The 16,516-nt window shown below is 33.7% G+C and overlaps 1 protein-coding gene across 11 annotated transcripts in view; it reads right to left on the bottom strand.

The window, feature by feature from the left end:
- CEP170 (centrosomal protein 170) overlaps window positions 1-16,516 on the bottom strand; it is a 125,807-nt gene that overhangs the window by 9,161 nt on the left and 100,130 nt on the right. For 6 of the 11 annotated variants that reach the window (XM_053606213.1, XM_053606219.1, XM_053606216.1 and 3 more), the window contains 3 exons: window positions 6,916-7,093; window positions 4,124-4,294; window positions 2,132-2,220 (listed from right to left, as the gene is read on the bottom strand). In XM_053606213.1, the coding sequence (XP_053462188.1) occupies window positions 2,132-2,220; window positions 4,124-4,294; window positions 6,916-7,093 (438 nt within the window). The remainder of the gene's footprint in view (window positions 1-2,131; window positions 2,221-4,123; window positions 4,295-6,915; window positions 7,094-16,516) is intronic. The other 5 variants (XM_053606214.1, XM_053606218.1, XM_053606221.1 and 2 more) reach the window with 2 other exon arrangements.

The raw sequence follows: 16,516 nt of genomic DNA, 5'->3' as shown, positions 1-16,516 counted from the left end.
TGATGGGCTTATCAAAGATCAAATGACGGTAAGTGTCTGGGTTCATCTCTTGGTTCTCAATTCTGTTCCATACATCTACCTCTCTATTTTTGTGCCAATACCATGCTGTTTTGATCACTATAGATTTATAGTATAGTTTGAAGTCTGGTAGTATGATTCCTCCTGATTTGCTTTTATTTCTGAGAAATGTCTTCGTGATTCATGGTTTTTTCTGGTTCCATATAAAATGAAGTACTATTTTTTCCAGATCTTTAAAGTCTGATGGTGGTGCTTTGACAGGGATTGCATTAAATTTGTAAATTGCTTTGGGTAAGATGGACATTTTAACAACGTTGATTCTTCCTAACCATGAGCATGGTAAGTTTTTCCATTTGTTAACATCTTCTGCTATTTGCTTTCTCAGAGTTTCATAATTCTCTTTATAGAGATCTTGCACATCCTTTGTTAGGTAAATTCCCAAATATTTCATCTTCTTTGGCACAACTGCAAAGGGAATAAAGTCCTTGACTGTTTTTTCAGCTTGACTATTACTGGTATATATAAAAGCTACTGATTTGTGAGTATTGATTTTGTATCCTGAGACACTACTGTATTCCTTGAGCCTTCTAAGAGTTTTGTGATTGAGTCTCTGAGATTTTCCAGGTATAAAATCATATCATCGGCAAAGAGTGAAAGTTTGATCTCCTTTGACCCTCTTTGTATACCCTTGATTGCCTTCTCTTGCCTGACTGCGATGGCTAAGACTTCCATTACAATGTTAAAAAGCAGTGGAGACAATGGGCAACCTTGCCTGGTTCCTGATCTGAGTGGAAATGTTTTCAATTTTACTCCATTGAATATGATATTGGCTGTGGGTTTGCTGTAGATGACCTCTATCATTTAAGAAAAAGTCCCTTCTATACCTATTTTCTTAAGTGTTCTGATCATGAAAGGATGCTGGATATTGTCAAAAGCTTTTTCTGCATCTATTGAGAGAATCATATGGTCTTTGGTTTTTAGTTTATTTATGTGATGCATTACATTTATAGATTTAAGTATATTGAACCAACCTTGAGACCCTGGGATAAAACCCACTTGGTCATGTTGTATAATTCATTTGATGTATTCCTAGATTCTGTTTGCTCGGATCTTATTGAATATTTTTGCATCTATGTTCATTAAGGATATTGGTCTAGTTTTCTTTTATTGTTGGCCTTTTCTTGGTTTGGGAATCAGGGTGATATCTGCTTCATAGAATGTGTTGGGAAGTATTTCTTCTTTTTCAATGTTTTGGAAAAGGTTAAGTAATATAGGTACTAGTTCCTCTTTAAAGGTTTTGTAGAATTCTGATGTGAAGCCATCTGGTCCCGGACTCTTCTTTTTTGGGAGATTTCGCATAGTTGATTCTATTTCAGTACTTGATATAGGTCTGTTCAGCATTTCCAATTCTTTCTGATTAAGTAAAGGAAGTTAGTATGCTTCCAAGTATTGGTCAGTTTCTTTCAAACTATTCATTTTCATTTCGACAAATATGTATGGAGTATAGACTTCATGGAAAAGAACTGAAGGGCATGATGTTCAATAAAATGTAGTCCTGATACACAGGATTCAGGATAGTGAAAAGGTGAGACACTTCAAAAATTATTATAATTCAACATAAATACATTAAAAAGATATTTTAAACCTTGGAACTAAAATTACATAATCTATATAATGTTTTAATTTTCAAGGTGCTATTACATAAATTTTCTAAGTCTTACAAGACTTTATGTACTTCCCTCTTCACAGACAAGAAAGATGAAACTAAAGTTTCAGTTCTATAAAAGAAACTCCCAAAGCCTACTCATTTAAAATTATTTAGTATTATTTTGTGGAAAAGCAAAATACTTCTAGTTATTAATACAATTAATCTAAGTGATTATAGTGGTTAATTCTCAATTACAAAGGGGTTGATTATCTAGGACATTTATTTCTCTTTTTGTCCCCTTTATGGTTATTGCTGATACTTAAAAAGTAGGAAACACAAGTAATAGTAGCAATAAGATTTTCTTCCCCTAACTTCACTCAGTTTCTAACATTTGTGGTAGCAGGCTTGAAAAAGTCAACAGGAAATTATTAATGTTAGCAAGGAGGTTGGAGTAACAAAATGTACCTGATCTTTCCAGCTGTTTTATCTATAGATTGTCTTATCTTCTTAGAGAATTGAAAGACGGATGACAGTAGCAGATTATCTCCCATGACCTGAAATATCCGAAAAAAAAAGTAGATATTAAAATATTAAATGACTGCTTTGTATAATTACCAAGAATATTAGTCACAACTCCTATATTTAGGAGCATTTAGTACTTCTGCTAACTTTAATTTAAAAATCCAATGAAAAATATACTTAATGTGTAACTACATGAGAAAGTAAAAGAAACATTATTAACAAAGGGTTCCTTTATTAAATAATTTGTCAAATTTCCATTATTATTTTGGTCCTATCACTTTCAAAAAACAATCCATTTATCCTATCGTTCAGTAAGATAACTTTGTCTCTCATAGCTCCAATTTAAATTATAAAAGGGAAAATATAAACAGAGTACTACATTTGTTATTCCTCTATCATCAAATAATGTGAATACAGAAATCAAGAAGAATATAATTTTTGTTCTCCAGGATAGAGTCTAGTAAGAGAGATACATTTTTTTCACAACTCATGGCAACCTTAAACTCCTGGGCTTAAGCGATTCTCTTGCCTCAGTCTCCCTAGTAGCTGGGACTACAGGTGCCTGCCACAGTGCCCAGCTATTTTTTGGTTGTAGTTGTCATTGTTGTTTGGCAGGCCCAGGCTGGGTTCGAACCTGCCAGCTCCGATGTATGTGGCTGGCACCCTAGCCACTGAGCTACAGGCACCGAGACAAGTGAGATAATTTTTTAAAATTTATTCAAAATAATAAATTTTTATGATAATGTATGTGGCTGGCACCCTAGCCACTGAGCTACAGGCACCAAGACAAGTGAGATAATTTTTTAAAATTTATTCAAAAAAATAAATTTTTATGATAAATTTTTATGATACCACCCTAGATGAGATTCATAGACAAAATCAGGGGTCAGAGAAGTTTCTGTAAAAAGCCAGAGAGTAAAGATTTTAGTCTTTGGGGAACACAGGGCCTGTGCCACAATTTAACTCTCCCTTTGCAGAGTAAAAGCAGACATAGATAACACACAAATGAACGGCTCTGTCTTATTAAAACTCTGTTTACAAAACAAGTGGCAAGCTGGATTTGGCCTGTGGCTTATATTTGCCAATCCCCAGAGTAAACAATGAAAGGCAAAGCTAACACACTGTGCTAAAAAAGGACTAACTTTGAGTCTAGATATGGGTTTCAAAATCAGTTACATGTATTTTCAGAACTTTAACAAGACAATGCAGAAAATCCAGAAAATAAGGCTTTATCTTATTAAACCGGTAAAGGAAATAGAAGATAGGTATCTAGTATACCTATATATTTATCTTTAATAAATAGTATACCTATATGTTAATTATCAAATATTTTGTAAAAAAGCATGTAAATTAGTGATTCAGTGATGTAAGAATTCTAATGAAAGGGCGTTTATTGAGGAAACTACATCTTTTCTAATACTTAATTAACACTTTATGACTTTTTAATTTTCAAAAATGAAATGATTATATATAATCTCACTGTAGTCTTAAAATGCATTTCTCTGAATATTTGTGAACTATTTCTTCATATTCTGCATGCTTTGGGTATTTCTTCTTTGGTTATTCATATCTTTTAAAGATTTTTTTCTATTGAATTTGTCCTTTTTACTGATTGGTAGTACTTTGTACATTCTGTATACTAATTCTTCACAGGCTGCATGTTTTACAAAAGTCTGTAACTTACCTTTTCACATTTCTTATTTTTTGAAAATAAAAGCCCTCAGTTTTAATATACTCAAATTTATAATCATCTAAAGTAAAAATTTCTCATGCCTTTTAAAAAACCATTCCTTACGATTTTTTTTACTGAAAGTTTTACAGTTTTGCTTTCACCATTTAAAAATTTAATTCATTTGGAATTAATTATGTGTACATGATATCAGGATGAAATTTTATTGTTCCTCTGCCCTATGTTAAGGTTTGTGGTTTACTTACTTCATCCCTACTCCAGGTTCTTCGCCTCGTAATTGTTAAGTGTTCAGGAGGCTCTGTTGGTTGAGGTTTTGTATCACTAGACCGACCGTTGTTTCCTTCTGGTGTTTTAGAATGAACTAATGGAGGGATCTTTCGAAAGTTGAGGCTTTCATCAAAAACACGATCAACCAACTAATAGGACAAAAGCAAACCCTTATGAGAATAATTTGAAAAAGTACAGGTATTGGCATTATAACTTTCATGATTAGACAAATTATTCCATTCTCAAGTAGTAATAAAATCATGACATCTTCAATAAACCAATTACTCTTTCTTTTTATAAGCATTTCAAGGGTATTTCCTTTATAAAATAGATGTTCATCTACATAGATTGTCAAAATTCTGAAACATGTACCACTATATTAAATTCAATTCTTTCATGGATAATATTTTCTCTAATTTGAATACAGTTGGTAAGTAGATAAAAACTGAGCCATGTGAAGAGACAATGAATGAGTTTATTTTACTCACATTGCCTTACCAGTGTAAAATAATGTTTCTTTTTCTTTTAGTTTCCTATCTTGTTTTTTCTTTTTTTCCTCCCCAAATCCAGGTGTCAAATTTCTTCACAAGATACATAAATTGCAATTCCAATTAAGTTTACAAAAGGAAAAAGAATTCTAAATTCACAAAATAAATATCTTGGTCTTAGTCAAGTAAACTTTTAACCATGCTACAGAAATCACATATTCTAGTGAAAATGATATACTGCCATCTACAGTGCAAATTACAGACATACAGAACTAAGTAACTCTGGTTTACTGAAGAGGAAATAAACTCTAGTACAACATTCTGAAATAAAACACAAAAAGGGATAATGAAGTCAATTCAATGAAATGTTTGAGTGATTTTACTGGGTCTGAGTGAACGTATAATCATGTTAGGTAAAATTTAGTTAGAAAGCTGAGAAAATAATATCTTCATCATTTAAAACGTACAAGAATTGTGTATGTCTTGCCACCAAGAAGATCCTTTTGTTTTTCACCAATGAGGATGATTTTATATAGAGTTAATAATTGATCGGTGTGGTAACAAAACTCTACACAGACTGATGAAACATCATTTATTAAATTAGACAACACATGAAGGAAAAACAAAAATGGCCATTAAATAATTAGATTAAAAAGGAAGGTGACAGAAAGCAACCAAAGAAAATATTACCAGAATTAAATTTGTCAAAAAGGCTAGCCATTTGGGGCTACTATTTGGAATTATTTTATAAAATTAACGAAGTGAAATCATCAATGTCAGGGATTGGCAAACTTTTATGTAAAAGAACAGATAATAAATATTGTATACTTCAGGCCATACAGTTTCTGTCTCAACTGCTCAATCCTGACACTGTACCACAGAAACTACCATAGATGACAATTAAACAAATGAGTGTGGCTGTGTTCTAAGAAAACTTTATGAACACTAAAATTTGAATTGCACATAATGTGCACCTTATGATTTTTTTCAACCGTTCAAAAAGATAATTATCAAAAAAGACTATAATTTGCCATTTCCTGAACACAGAAATTCGTTTTTTTAAATGTTAATCCTTTGCTTACATTTCTGTTCTAGATCAAAAATAGCACACACATGGCATCCTCTGGAGCAATGTTATGTAAATAGTGACCCTTGGAGTTGTACTGTATGAGGCCTTGGTTTTAGATGGACAATAATCTGTATGTGGTAGTTTATGGTCCAGAATCACAGAATATCTTGGGGGCTGGACGGTGGTGGCTCAAACCTGTTATCTTAGCACTCTGGGAGGCTGAGGTGGGAACATCATTTGAGCTCAGAGCTCAAGACCAGCCTAAGCAAGAGTGAGACCCTGTCTCTACTAAACAAAATAGAAAAATTAGCCAGGGTTGTGGCAGGCACCTGTAGTCCCAGCTACAGGAGAAGCTCAAGTAGGAGGATTCCTTGAACCCAGGAGTCTAAGGTTGCTCTAAGGTATGATGATGCCATGGCACTCCAGCCTGGGTCAACAGAGTGAGACCCTGTCTCTTCTTTTGTGTATTATATCCTTCAATTTTCAAAATATCTTTATGTGTATGTATTCATCAACAGAATTATTAAAGTAATGAAAACTGCAGATGACTTTTTCTCTTTTCTTGCTATGTATCTCCTTACTAACTAGCAATAAAATGCCTATTTAACTGGAGTATTTTTTTTGAGACAGCGTCTCACTATGTTGCCCTAGGTAAGAGTGCCGTGGAGTCACAGCTCACAGCAACCTCAAACTCTTGGGCTTAAGCAATTCTCTTGCCTCAGCCTCCCAAGTAACTGAGACCACAGGTGCCCGCCACAACGCTTGGCTGTTTTTTTTTTTTTTTGTTTGCACTTGTCATTGTTGTTTAGCAGGCCTGGGCTGGGCTCAAACCCACCAGCTTCGGTGTATGTGGCTGGCACCCTACTCACTGAGCATTGGGCACCAAGCCTCAACAGAAGTATTTTCATGGTCAAACTTTATACAGTCATTTATTAAATTTTGATTTGTGTTTCAGATATCATATTCATACTTCAAGTGAAGCTATGGACCAGGAATTAGCAAGCAAAGTGCTTATTCTAAATGATTTCCCATCTTCACACCTATTAGTGTAGACCAAATGTTAGCCTTTATGAGTTTCATTACAAAAGCATAAAAGAAATTTGTTAAAGTAAAGTTGGAAAATGCAGAGCTTCATGCAAATAGGGAGGGTGGATGTAACTAAAATAAACTAAGCAAAAAGCTAAAAGCAAAAGAAATAAAGAAAAGAAAGAACCTTATGCATTTCTCCATGAAGATCTCCTACCTCTTCTCTAGTGTCTATGGCAGAGCCAGGGGTGGTGGCAGCAGTGCTTACTGTGGTACTAGGGGCAGTGCCTGATGAAGTCACTGAATCTATCTCTCCTGCTACATCGTTGATCTCCCGGGCAATGAGAGCAAGATCTTGGCTGATCCTGGTAATAATTTTAGAAAAGAAGTTTAATCCCTTTTAAATAACAACTGTAGAAGCAATCATTTATGAAGACAATCAGTTATGTAAGTTGTTTATCTAAAAATCTGTACCTCAAACTTAAGATTCTTTGGAAATACTATTAACTATTAGATAATCAAAATCTTAAATTTTAATTCTAAAAATTAATATTAATGAAATTAGATTCCAAATAATGTATAAGATATAACCTTGAAAAACATTTTAAACATAAGTACAGATATATCCTTAAAAAATACTATCAATGACTAGCATTAATATATCTCAGGGGATATATTAATATAGAATACTTGGAAGTGATGATAGAATTCAAGGAGTCCTTGAACTTAGATGAGAAAAAAATTACAATGTTATTTTCATTAACCTCTAACTGACACTTCGCATTTTTTTCAATTATAAACATAGGCAATAAACCACCCTGGTATCAGTAATACTGGTAATTTTTGTCACCAACAGAAATCACATTATAGTTGCTCCAAATATCTCAAAACATTATTTACAGTTATCACTACTTCAAAATCACACCCATAGCAATAATCTTTTACCACATATTTAATATCTTAATAAAGAACTATTACTATTATTATTTTACTACATATTTAATATCTTAATAAAGAACTATTAGTAGTATTACTTTAAAGTATTTTAGTAACTGTTTTTCATTATAATTGGACTTCTTTGTATCTCTAAGTATTTTATGTTTTTGTATTTGGAAGCATCTTGAGAAAGGCTCTCTAAGTTTCAACAGATGGCCAAAGACGTCTACAGCACCAAGAAGTTAAGAACTCTGAAACAGTACTTATGCTTTGCACAGCATGTTCTAGTATACGCTATGTCATTTGAGGTTCTCACAGTTCTTTAGAGGTAGGACTTATCTGATTTTATTAATGAGGACACATTCTCAGAGAAGTTGGATAGCTTGCTCGTGACAGCGCAACTTAGAAATAGCTAAGGCAGGATCAGATCCCAGGTTTAGCGCTCATTTCCGCTGTTTATGTTTTAGCCATGTGGACTGAAGAAATAACTGTTATGCAACAAGTAGACGTTTTTCTTTTATTTTCTTTTTAAGAGGAAGAAACTTAAAAACTTTACCACCGATATTCCTGTTTTTCAAAAATGACGTCAGTTCAATAAAATGTGAAAAATTTCCAAGATGCATCCATTGCACATGAAATCAGTTCAGCTACTTCCACAGGGAAGGTTTTGGATTGACAGAATATTCTTAAAAATATACGTGAAAGCTTCAGCAACATTAAAATCTACAGTAAAAAGTAAATACAAAGTAATTTTGTTTTTTTAAGACATGAGGGTCTATGTTGCCAGACTGGTCTCCAACTCCTGACCTCAAGCCATCATCCTCTGCCTCAGCTTTCCATGTAGCTGGGAATACAGGGATATGTGGTGCCCAGGCTAAAAGTTAACATTTAACTTGTGGAAAATTTGAGTTTGAAAGGCTTTCGAGTAAAGAAGTACTGCATAAAAATTTAACTAGATTTCAAAAGAGAACCTAAGTTAAAAGCTTTTGGACCAACACCAGAAATTATGGTCTACTAATATATAAACTTTATAAAAAAATGAAAGCACATTAATTCTTCTTTTATTTGCTAATACAAAAATGTAAAAAAAATACCAACAAATATTTACTGATCTTTTATTATGTGCCAGGCACTGTACTATGCCCTAAATGTTACAATGATGGAGAGGTAGGCAGGGTCTCTGCCTTTATAAAGCCTTTAGAATAAACAGGAGCACTATTATAATAATATAGTGAGTACATTAGAAAGAAACTTTATATTTACCAACTCATTTAATTCTCACAACCATCCCGTGAGAGAGGTATTAATCATCTTTTCTTACTGCTGAGGAGATGTCATGTGACCATTTCTTGGACAAGGTTTCAAATAGTGTTGTATCTTACTGATACTCCATGATAACCTTTTCATTATGTCATGCTACATCTCACATTATCATTCCATATACAATTTTTAAAAATGTATTAACTATCAGTATAATTATTTTGAGAATAGGTTTAAAGTGTTCCCTTAGATGATGTAGTCAATTCCTGCAGTTAACTGAAATAAATGAACTAGAATGAGAAACAGAATAGCGAACTGTAGTAAGTTTACAAAACAGATAAGCAATAAGATAAAATTTTATTTTATCAGGTAAAAATAGATATGCCGTAAAGTCAGCAAAAGATTTCTATGCAGACATTCACACAATATAACTTCTATTTCTGGCAGGCAGTGTGAATTAGGAAAAACATGGACAACAGCAATCTCCATATGTAATGCAATAAAAAAAAATGTATTGAAACAAGCAATTTTTAATATATTTACACAACATAAATTGTTCATTTGAAAACCTAATAGATAATTCTCACATTTCATTTCATTTTATTTAAAAAATTTAGACAATAGTACCAAAGGAATAAAATATAAATTAAGGGTTAAGTTTCTATAACATTAATGCTAGTCTATATGTCTTCCTGACTCTCAGAGCCACTGATACAATTTTACAAATTTTGCAGAAGTACGCACTACTTGTAAAGGCGAAATAACATAGAAAATGTACTTTAAGACATTCATGTAGTTTATAATTTTCTTATGTAAATTTTCTACATAACAGCAATCTTATTAAAATCAGTTAAAATGTTTTCTCACTGCAAGGTTATATATGCGAAAATACATTATATAGACTTTGGGTGTACTACAACTTAAAAGGAAATATTCAATGTTAGACTCCTAAGTTAACATGCCCGATTAAACATGCAATCTTTGCAAATGTGATCTCAGAACCATAATAGAAACAAACTGTCAGAATTTATTGATTTCAAATGCATTATAAACACTTCATTAGGTTTTAAATTAACTAAAAATAATCTGCTTTATCTTTAGTTAACCTAACTAACAGCATATATGGTTTCAAAAGTTTTTATATGTAACTGGTGTTCCAATGGATACACATTTAGACCATTAGAATTTTTCCTTTGATATTACTAGAAAAAAGCAACTGATGAGCTATCAATAAAGTGTATCAGTTTCAGAGTTCTAACACTAAAGCCCAGAAAATCAAACTTCCACTTCCTTAACATTAGCTGAGAGATAATAGCTCTGATTTTTAATGGCTTAGCTTTTAAGAAAAAACTTAATTTTTAGATGATAAGAGGTGCTAAAATATGAAATAAGTCTTAAGAAGGAGAGACACATAAGAGTTGTTCTAGTAAAGCTTATGATTTCCATATACCATCTAATTGTTTTGCAAGAAAATAAAAGTTTTGTCAGAGTAAAAAATGAGGTATGAGCTGAAAGATACTCAGGAAAACTAGAAAAAGAAAATATAAGGAAAAAAAGACTAAGATCAGCATAAATGCCAATTTGAAATAAACACTGCACCATGTAACAAGAAACATTTGGGTTATTAAAATGAGCCTCACTCGAGGGTATCCTGAAGCTTAAAAGAAAGAAAGATGCTCTCTTCTCCAGTGGTCTTCTACCTAACTCTGTTCTTTGAGGAACTTAAAAGATATTTAATAGATAATTCAAAGAAAGTATTTTTAAAAAATCAGATTTGCGGGGCGGTGCCTGTGGCTTAAAGAAGTAGGGAGCTGTACCCATATACCAGAGGTGGTGGGTTCAAACCCAGCCCCGGCCAAAAGCTGCACACACACACACACACACACAATCAGATTTGATAACTATTATGCATTTAAAAGACCTTTAAAACAATCACTATGTATACTTTTGTATTAATCTCTAAGTTTTCATCCATTTTAATTGCCCAGGCACCAAGTTCTACCAATTTTCTCTTCCCTCATTTACTCCTCAAGCAAATGCTTATCATTTCCTCCCATGTTCTCAACTACTATGAATCCATCAGTACAATACACTCGCAGCTTTTTTTGACCATTTTTTTCTCTTCAAATTATCTGAAATATGAAATCAAATATTCCTTAAGGAAAATCTCCGTATCAGTCACCTGCCAAACTGTTTTTTAAATCGACCCTTTTTCCTTAATTTTTTTCCTGCGATTAAAAAATTTCCTTCACCAGGCCTCAATCTCACCTATCCACTTTTACTTCCTGTTTCTCCCTACTATTCTGTCACTCTAAACTTTATTATCCCCCAAATACATTAAACTCTTTAGTCTGTGCCTTTGGAATGATCTTCCTTTCCATGTTTACCTTCTAAATTCTACAAATTCTTCTATGCTTAGTGCAAATTCCTCCCCCATGAAATTTTCCCCAAGTATTTTGGCCTTTGTTAATCTCTGAATTTCAATAGTACTTAAAATCTGTATCCTCGGTTTAGTACAGCATTACATGATATTTAGGCATTTTGCTATTTTTATGGGTTAGCTTTTTTTAAATTGAAATTTTTAATGAGATGATTACGAGATTTATATGCAATTATAAGAATATCATACTAAAGACAGAGCTTGTGTGCCTTTTACCCAGTTTCCCCCAATGGTATGAATTAGCTTTTAGTGAAATATATAAAGATGTTCCAAATAAGTAGAGGAAGTTACAAATAAAGAGGTAATGGTAGGACAATCACTCTGAAAGTCTTTTAGCAAACTCATGTCTCTTTTCACTAGAGAGACAAAGCCTGCAAGTTAAAAGAAGATAGCCTGAAGTCATCAACCTGGACAGAAGTGTCCTGATTCAATCAGTCAGATTTCAGGTAGAGTTCTTACAAAGAAGGCATCCTAGGTTACAGACTATGATCAAGGGATAGTGAAGTTGCAGGAAATGTTGAAACACTATACAGGAACCAAAGAACAACTGTTATCTAAACCAGTGGGCAGAGTTTTATTCCCTTATACTTGTTATTTGGATCTGACCTATCCCAACATTATAAAAGAAACCAGTCAGGCCAATTTATTGATGGACCAATAAATTAGGAGTTAAAACTAATTTAGCAGATATACATTATTACTTGATAAAGTAATTTTTATTTCCATAGTATCTTCTCTAAAATAAAAAACATTTCAATATTATCAAAGCTGATCACCACCCACACCCACCAAGGAGGTACATCCTTTAATTTTATTATAATTAAAGACTTGTTTACTAGATTGTAGTACACAGAAATGCTCTATTAAATTACAGACAAGAAAACCCACACCATTTAATTCCGGCCACTAAATTAAACAGGCTCCTACCAAAGAACAAAACAAAACACAGAGCTTTAACAATGTATTAAAGTAAGTAACTTCCTTTTTTGATGTTAAGATTACCACACATTTGTAACTCTGAATGCAAATTTTTTAGGCTTGAAAAATATAAACCATAGTTGTATTTTAAAATGTTTATAATATATATTTGATAAGTAATCTTATTTTAATTTCACTAATAAAATGATATGTAAAGATTTAGTAATGATAAAAGTCTTTTGTCTTTTTTTTGGAAGTCTTCTCTGTACTTTATTATTACTTTTTTATTATTGGGGATTCATTGAGGGTACAAAGAACCACATTACACTTATTACATTTGTTAGGTAAAGTCACTCTTATAATTGTGTCCCATCCTCAAGGGGTGTGTCAGACACTGGAATCCCCCCACCCCCTTCCCTTCTTCCCTCTCCCTGCACCCACCCCCTCCCCCCAGTACCCACCATCTACTAGGTCATCAATTGTCCTCATATCAGAGTTGAGTACATAGGATTCTTGCTTTTCTATTCTTGTGATGCTTTACTAAGAATAATGTGTTCTACTTCCATCCAGTTTAATACAAAACATGTGAAGTCTCCGTCTTTTTTAATGGCTGAATAGTATTCCATGGTATACATATACACAGCTTGTTAATCCATCCCTGGGATTGGTGGGCATTTAGGTCATTTCCACATTTTGGCAATTAAGCTGCAATAAACAGTCTGGAGTAAATGCCCTTGTGATAAAAGGATTCTTTTTTCTTTTGGGTAGACACCCAGTAATGGGATTGCAGGATCAAGTGGATCTAGTTTGAGTTCTTTTGAGGTTCTCCATACTTCCTTCCAAAAAGGTTGCATTAGTTTGTAGTCCCACCAGCAATGTAAAAGTGTTCCCTTCAGGGCGGCGCCTGTGGCTCAAGGAGTAGGGCGCCAGTCCCATATGCCGGAGGTGGCAGGTTCAAACCCAGCCCTGGCCAAAAATCACAAAAAAAAAAAAAAGTGTTCCCTTCTCTCCATATCCACGTCAGCATCTGCAGTTTTGAGACTTTGTGATGTGTGACGTTCTCACTCGGGTTAAGTGGAACCTAAGGGTGGTTTTGACTTGCATTTCTCTGATGATTAAGGACGATGAGCATTTTTTCATGTTTGTTAGTCATTCTTAAACAGAGAAGGCTCTGTTCCCGTCTGCTGCTCAGTAACAGATGGGATTGTTAGCTCTTTGTGTTAATTTGAGTTCTCTATAGATCCTAGTTATCAAGCCTTTATCAGATTCATAATATGTAAATATCTTTTCCCATTCTGAAGGTTGTCTATTTGCTTTGATTGTTGTGTCCTTTCTAGTGCAGAAATTTTTCAGTTTAAGACCCATTTGTTATTTTTTGTTATTCCAATTGCCACGGAAGTCTTAATAAAATCTTCCCCCAGACTGACATCTTCAAGAGTTTTTCCGATACTTTCTTCTAGGTTATCATTTCCTGCATTAGATTTAGATCTTTTATCCATCTTGAATCAATTTTCGTAAGTGGTGTAAGTCCAGTTTCAGTTTTTTACATGTGGTTATCCAGTTCTCCCAGCATCTTTTATTGAAGAATTCTTTTCCCCAGTGTACGCTTTTCTTGGGTCTGTCAAAGATCAGATGGCTATAAGAGATTGGTTTCACCTCTCGGTTTTCTGTTCTGTTCCAACTGTCTATGTCTTTATTTCTGTGCCAATACCACCTTGGTTTGATCACTATGGACCTGTAATATAGCCTAAAGTCTGGTAGGGTGACGCCACTGCCTTTGTTTTTATTACTAAGAATTACATTGGCTAATGGGTTTTTTTCTGGTTTCACACAAAATGAAGAACTACTTTTTCCAGTTCTTCAAAGTATGATGTTGGTATTTTAATGGGGGTTAAATTGAATCTGTAGACTGCTTTGGGAAGTACAGACAAGTCGTTCTTTCATTTGTTAGTGTCCTCTGCTATTTCTTTTCTTAGAGTTTCATAATTCTATTTGTAGAGGTCCTTCATCTCTTTTGTTAGGTATACTCCTAGATATTTCATTTTCTTTGAAGCTACTGTGAAGGGACTGTGTCTTTGATTAGCTTCTCAACCTGGTTATTGCTGGGACATACAAAGGTGAATGATTTGTTGACACTGATTTTGTACCCTGAGATGTTACTGTATTTCTTGATCACTTCTAGGAGTCCATGGTTGAGTCTCTGGGGTTCTCTAAGCATAAGATCATATCACTGGCAAAGAGCAAGAGTTTGACTTCCTCTTCTCCTACTTGGATGCCCTTTATATCCTTCTCTTGCCTGATTGCCTTGGCTAGAACTTCGAGCACTATGTTGAATAGTAGTGGTGATAGTGTACTAGGCGTTCCAGTTCTATGTGGGAAAACTTTCAGTTTTACTCCATTCAGTATATTAGATATGTGTTCACCATAGATGACTTCAGTTTAAGAAATGTGCTACCCTTTATGGGGGCAGGACATGATTGCAAGAGGGACTTTAAAAAAAAAAAAAAAAAAAAGAAATGTGCTACCTCTGCCTATTTTCTTAAGTGTTCTTGTTAGAAAAGGATGCTGAATTTTATCAACTGCTTTTTCTGCATCTATTAAGGGGATCATATGGTCTTTGTTTTTGCTTCTATTGATATGGTGAATTACATTTATAGATTTGCATGTTAAACCAGTCTTGCATCCCTGGGGTGAAGCCTACTTGATCATTATGTATAATTTTTTTAATGTGTAGCTGTAATCCATTGGCTAAGATTTTCCTGAGTATTTTTGCTATATTCATGCATATAGTATTCTTCTATATTCATTAGTGAAATTGGTCTGTAGTTCTCCTTTTTAGTTGTGTCTTTTCCTGGTTTTGGGATTAGGGTGATGTTTTCTTCATAGAACGAGTTAGGGAAGATTCCTTCCCTCTCAATATTTTTGGAAGAGTTTCTGAAATATGGGGATAAGGCTCTTTTCTGAAAGTTTGATAGAATACTGGTGTGAAGTCATCTGGTCCAGGGCATTTTTTTGTTGGAAGCTTTTTTATTCTTTCTGTAATCTCAGTGCTTAATATTGGTCTGCTTAAGAGATCTATTTCTTCATGGTTAAGACTAGGGAGAGGGTGTGATTCCAGGTATTCATCCATTTCCTCCACAGTCAAATTTCTGGGAATAGAGTCTTAACAGGAAAATTTATCACATTAGATGCCTACATCAGAAAGAAAAAGAACACATTAACAAACTAATGAATTATAAGGAAATGAATCTTATAGTAGTCAGAGATAACCTCTTGTATCTCTATCGTATCTGTTGTTATTTTCCCTTTTTCATTTCTGATTATGGTTATTAGAGATTTTACTTTTCTATTTCTAGTGAATCTAGCCAATGGTTTATTTTTTTTGAAGATGCAAATTATTGTTTTCATTAATTTTCTGAATGATTCTCTCATTTTCAATTTCACTTGTTTCTTAGTTTTGGTTATTTCTTTTCTTCTGCTAGGTTTGGGATTAGATCGTTCTTCCTTTTCCATTTTCTTAAGATGGTTCATTAGTTTGCTAATGTGCTCTCTTTCTGTTTTTCCAATGTAGGCATCTAATGTGATAAATTTCCCTCTTAAGATTGCTTTTGCAGTATCCCACAGGTTTGGTAACTGGTAGCATCACTGTTGCTAGGTTTGAGGAATTTAATAATTTCCTCTTTCATATCTTCCTTGACCCAACTGTCGTTCAGCATAAGGTTGTTTAATTTCCATGCCTTTGTATGGGAGTGACAGTTTTTGTTGGAGTTGTGTTCCGCCCTTCTTGCCTTGAGGTTTGAGAAGATACTAGTTATAACTTCTATTCTTTTAATTTTGTTGAGGCTTGATTTGTACCCTAGGATGTGATCTATTTTGGAATACGTTCCATGTTGATGAGACGAGTGTATATTCCTTACCTTTGGGATGATGTGTTCTGTATATGTCTATTAAGCTCATTGTTCCAGGGTCATATTCAAGTTCCTTATATCTTGGTTTAATTTCTGTTTAGAGGATCTATCCAGTTCTGACAGAGGGGTGTTAATATCCTCAGCTATTATGGTATTATCACATTGTTCAGACCAATCAAGGTCTGTTTCATAAATTTGGGAACATTTAGACTGGGGACATAAATATTTAGAACTGAAATGACCTCTAGTTGTACTGTTTCCTTGACCTGTATGAAATGACCATCTTTGTCTTTCTTAACTTTAGTTGCTTTAAATCCACTTGTATC

The sequence above is a fragment of the Nycticebus coucang genome, chromosome 10 (genome assembly GCF_027406575.1).
Source record: "Nycticebus coucang isolate mNycCou1 chromosome 10, mNycCou1.pri, whole genome shotgun sequence".
NCBI classification, from domain to species: domain Eukaryota; kingdom Metazoa; phylum Chordata; class Mammalia; order Primates; family Lorisidae; genus Nycticebus; species Nycticebus coucang.
Note: the sequence above shows the minus strand (reverse complement) of the source record. Positions and strands in the feature narration are given on the sequence as shown.